Source organism: Hakea prostrata, chromosome 3, assembly GCF_041222555.1.
Source record: "Hakea prostrata isolate BN-2017 chromosome 3, UWA_Hpros_2, whole genome shotgun sequence".
Taxonomy (NCBI): Eukaryota; Viridiplantae; Streptophyta; class Magnoliopsida; order Proteales; family Proteaceae; genus Hakea; species Hakea prostrata.
Genome location: NC_142602.1, coordinates 57,076,065 through 57,081,232, shown reverse-complemented (window position 1 = coordinate 57,081,232; position 5,168 = coordinate 57,076,065). Strand labels below are relative to the sequence as shown.

The 5,168-nt window shown below is 40.2% G+C and overlaps 1 protein-coding gene across 1 annotated transcript; it reads right to left on the bottom strand.

The window, feature by feature from the left end:
* Window positions 1-587: 587 nt before the first annotated feature.
* On the bottom strand, window positions 588-3,621 carry LOC149022585 (protein NRT1/ PTR FAMILY 5.2-like). The gene is made up of 4 exons (XM_089147305.1): window positions 3,510-3,621; window positions 2,306-2,523; window positions 1,509-2,077; window positions 588-1,416 (listed from the first exon to the last, which is right to left on the bottom strand). Exons 1-4 carry the CDS (start codon window positions 3,619-3,621, stop codon window positions 588-590), a joined length of 1,728 nt encoding a protein of 575 aa, XP_089003431.1.
* Between the last annotated feature and the right edge of the window lie 1,547 nt (window positions 3,622-5,168).

The following is a 5,168-nucleotide window of genomic DNA, read 5'->3' as shown; positions in this document are numbered from 1 at the left end:
GACAGCTGGTTGTCACTAAAAGGCGTTCTTCTCAGCAATCTTCTATGCTAAGAAGTGCTTCGCCGGAAAGTGCCTTATGAGGCCAACGAACCAAGGTTTAATGAACCAAGACCAAACCAAAGCATTGGTTTGGTTTGGTTGGTTCACATGGGCCCATAGGTCTGAGCCAAACATCCGTAACAATAGAGTTGGCTCCTTATCTGTTTCGTATTGTGATTGCAATTTGCCTTACCAAATGTATTGCTTGTTCCAGATATTTATTGCAACTCACTGTTGTGTCCAACTCTTGTAGTGATAATGATGTGTATCTTGTCTTCTATCCTGATTCATTTTGGTCAAGGACTGTGTCTCTAGAAGAGCTAGTGTCCCTTGAACTTAGGCTTACAAGCTACAATTGAACCACATAAGTCAATTCTCTCTCTCTCTCTCTCTCTCTCTCTCTCTCTCTCTCTCTCTCTCTCTCTAAACTCAACCCTAATTTCTGACCGAGATCAAGTTCAAATACAGGATAGTTTGATATTAAAACTATTGCAAGCATTTCCTTCTAAGGCTTTTGTATCCTTTATTCATTCCGGAGCTTTTCTTCCTTAAGCATTTCCATTGATTTGTTGGGATACATCTATTTTATTAACATAGAACTTGGTCACCATAGCAAAGAAGAGAAAATTAAGTATGTTTAGTACAGCAAGAAATGCATAGTAGTAGTCTAAATGAGAGGCATTGAGATTATTGAGAATCCATCCTTTTTGGCCATCACTTCTCTTTGTAATCCTAGAAACTGTTGATAGAAGGAAAGTGCTAATGAAATTGCCAATCCCTAGACTTGTCAGGGCAAATGAAGTACCCAAACTCTTCATGCTCTCCGGCGCCTGATCATAAAAAAACTCGAGCTTTCCCCCCACCAAAAATGCATCAGCTGTTCCGATAAGAATGAATTGAGGGAGTAAAATGAATACAGATAGTGGAATTGTCCCTCCATTTTCCACCAAACCATGTTGATCGGCCACACTTAGTCTCCTCCTTTCAACCAAAGATGCGACTACCATGACTGTGAAGTGAAGGAGAAGACCAATCCCAAGTCGTTGAAGAAGTGTAATTCCCCTTGGATTCTTAGTCCATCTTCTCATCATTTTAACTAAGAATTGGTCGTAAATCACAACAAAGACAATAATTGATATTATATAGAAGGCGCCTAAGCTCGCAGGTGGAATAGAGAAACTCCCTATCTTTCTATCAAGGGTTGCGCCTTGCTTGAGAAAAAGGGTATTGACTTGAGCTACCATGGTGCATGGCACGAACATTGCAGTAAGTATTGGGATCAAGCGCAGCATCTGCTTTGTCTCCTCCACTTGGGTAACTGAGCATAGCATCCATGGTGAGTTTGAAGATGTTTTCACAGAGGCCTTGTTGAGGAACCTGCATGTTACATGTACGTATTAGAACTGAATTAAGTAGGAAGCTAAGTAGCTAACAGAGAGAGCAAGTCTTGGAGATCATCAACTACCAACCTTAATGTATTTGTAGAGTCAATCCTATACTTTCCTTTAGATGATTCGTATTCCTGTAAGTCAAGCTCATAAAGTTGTTTAGGATCTGAAGGGATAGGAACTCTCCATTTCCTGAAGGCAGCCGCTATGACTCTGGCCATTCTAGTGAAGGGACTCCCAGTAGGCAACTTGTGCCTATAGAAGGGTGTACCAGCAAGAAAGATCAGCAAAGATATAATAAGCCCAATTGTTGGGAGCCCATAACCAAGAGCCCAGCCCACATTGTCTTGAATGTACACTAGAAAGGTAGTGGCGATGAGTGTCCCAAAGAAGATGCTAAACACCCACCAATTGAAGAAGGACATCTTCTGGGTCTTCTCCTTTGGGTGGAAACTATCAAATTGATCAGCACCAATGGTGGAGATGTTGGGCTTGGTTCCACCAGTTCCAATTGCCAATATGTATAGTGCTAAGAAGAACACACCCAATTGTAATGGTGATGCTTCTTTGCATGACTGTACATCTACTTCATGACATGAAGGGGGCCTCAGTGCTGGTAGTGAAACAGCCAAAGTCAGCAAACACATACCCTGCAATGGGTTAAACATACAAACTCAATAAAAATTCTTACCCACCCCAACTGTCCAAAGTATAAACCGGGTCTAACCAGGTTTAATTGGAATTATTTTAATTAGTTGTTTGGAACCGGTGTATTGAAGGAGAGAGTATTCTTCTTCTTCTTCTTGTTTTTTTTTTCAAAAGATCAATAGATTCAACTCTCCAATAACTTTACCAGAGGCTTAAAAAAAGAGGTGTACCGAAACATATATGGCAGAAGCAATGACGAAAGTCCAATAGCGGCCGAGAAGGGCATCAGCAACATAAGCACCTAGGATCGGAGTTACCCATATGAAGCCACTCCAAGTGGTAACATTGTTGACAGAGACAACGGTTCCCTGGTGAAGCTTGGTTGTTAAGTAGATCACCAGATTAGATGATATTCCAGTGTAAGCCATTCTCTCAAATATCTCATACACTTCAGTCAATCCCCACAGTCAAAATGAAAAATAATCCACAATTAATATAATAAGTAAACCAAAGGAAAATAAAAGTAAAGATTTCTGAAAATTTGGCGAGTAATTAATTTGCATGCATGAAAATTAAATTAGTATAAAAGTAAAGATATCTGAAAATTTGGCAAGTAATTAATTTGGATGCATGAAAATTAAATTAATACAGGATTATATTCAATCCATTTAAGGAACCAGCCTTAATCGCCCCTTTTTTCTTCCAGACACACAGTTAACTTATTTTCCAGATTTCATTTCACTTCAACAATGCTGGATTACATCATAAGAGAACCGTTTTGTGCTGTGACCAACTTCAGACTCAATAGAGTGGACTGTTTAGGATAGGTGACTACCCAACTGAGAACACAGGACACATAGTAATAGAATAGAATCAATAAAAGAGCTATTGATGCACGCATGGAAGTAGGTGAGGATACTATGGAAAAAAAATCTGAACATTAATTAGGAGAGCAGAAAAAGTAAATAAAAAGTCTAATGGGATTACGACTTGGTGGCTGTTACTACGCAGCAATCGAAACGTGTCATTCATCCATTTAATGCTTTAGTAACCAAAATAAACATCTGCTATCATCAACTCATCTAATGCTGTTCTTCTCAATTCGCATGGTAATGAGCATCAGAAAAACAGTGAAAGAAAGTCTATTGCAGGACGAAATCATTCATCACTGAGAATCTGAGGTTTATCGATTTCTCAAGAACTGGTGAAGCAAGCACTCAAACTAAATACAAGACTCCTTGAAATACATGGAACTTTTCACCGAAAAAAAGGGGGAATGCATGGAACTTGCACATACCAGTTGTCTCCCTCAGTGTCTTCTAAGATTTTCAGGTCTAAACCCACCATTTCATGAAGCAAAAGAGACTATCTTACCACTGCAACAAGAATGCAAATTGAAAGCGTGTTGGGGAGAGAGAAAGAGAGAGAGATTACCAACAAGGAAGGAGCAGGCAGTCCAGCCTCCGGTCTTGGATCTAAGGACAGGGTTCCCTTTGAGATCAACAGTTCCATCCTCTGTGAACTCACCACGCCCTTCTTCAGCCATAGCTTTCTCTGGACCATGCATGATTCCTCAAGCCATCTTATTTATTTATAGAGGGCCTTTCTCTCTCTAAAGGCATTTAATTACGAGAACGCCATCATACTTTTAAGCAGGGATCCCGATACCGTTCACGTGTTGCCTATCTATGCATATGTCTTATTGTATTCTACATGTCATTCATCGACGGTTATTATGCTATTCATAACCATGTATATGAAAAACTGTCATTGTATCACTTTCATATCATGGAAGGTCCATCAGTTGGCAACGCCTCACAGTGGAAACCATGGTTCCTCGTGTTGGCGATATATCGCCGACATGGGGCATCGCCGACACAAGGCGAAAAATCGACAATGTCGCTGGGGGGCGACACAACACCCCCCAGCGACACCGAATTAACCAAAGTCGGTGATATATCGCCGACTTTTCGAAATGTCGCCGACTTCTAGCGATAAATAGGGAAAGTCAGGCAAAAAACACCATTACCAGACTGTTATTGACCTTCCCGCGGTTCCTGCAATGATAATCAAACAAGTATGAGGGAGGCAAATGATTCCGAGAAATTAATAGGTAACCGTAGTGGTTGAATTGGGTTTTTTTTGATTAATTTAAAACAAGATGCATTCCTAGCATTAACCCAAATTAAATAACAAGTTACAGTCATGAAATAGAAATTAAATCCAGGTTAATTGAAGTACATTTTTATATCCCAGTTATAAGAAGTATAGAAACGAACACAAATTAAGATTAATCACATAAAGTAAGTGAAACCGTCCATACAAACCCCATGGATTCATTAGTACTAAATCCAGAGAACTTTCGTCGTCTAGGATCCCTTACGGTTTCTGATGGATTCATCATCATCGCGTGATTCACAGAACACACCAGAGTAAATGAGTAATCCAGTTCTAGACTCACTTGACATTGTGAGGTGTTCACACGAGGATTGGCATTCGATCCTTCACCACCAGTACCACCAAGTGTAATAGAAGTTACTGAACCAACAACCCCCCATCTTTAGGTGATGTTTTAGGTCAAAATAACACTCACAATGTGTTTATTAGCCTCAAATTAGGCTAAACATCAAATTTCAGGTCAAAATGACCTAAAATACCCTTCAAAATAAGGGTTCGATGTACAACCAAAAGTCGGGCGACTTTTGGTGACATGTCGCCCAAGTCGCCGTGTCGCCAGGGTTCGACACGGCGACACGGGCCGACATGCCGAACCTTGGTGGAAACTGGAAAGGTTACAGTCGATATCCCCTGATAGAATTCCCACCACATATTCTTAATAATTTGATATAAAGAACCCTAAAAAGGAAAATTTGTACCCACTAGCACTTCCACCCTGGGCAAATCTTAATTGATCAGTCGTTTGTGATGTAAGGGGCTCTTATGTACCTCGTGGTTGGTGGGGGGGGAGGGGATGTGGCCAAATCGTGCGTTTAGATCAAAATAAGTTTCTTTGTTGAATATAAAAATAAAATTAAAAAATTAAAAAAACAAAAGAAAACCCCGCATCTTCTATTTGGTATCACCCGCCGTCGA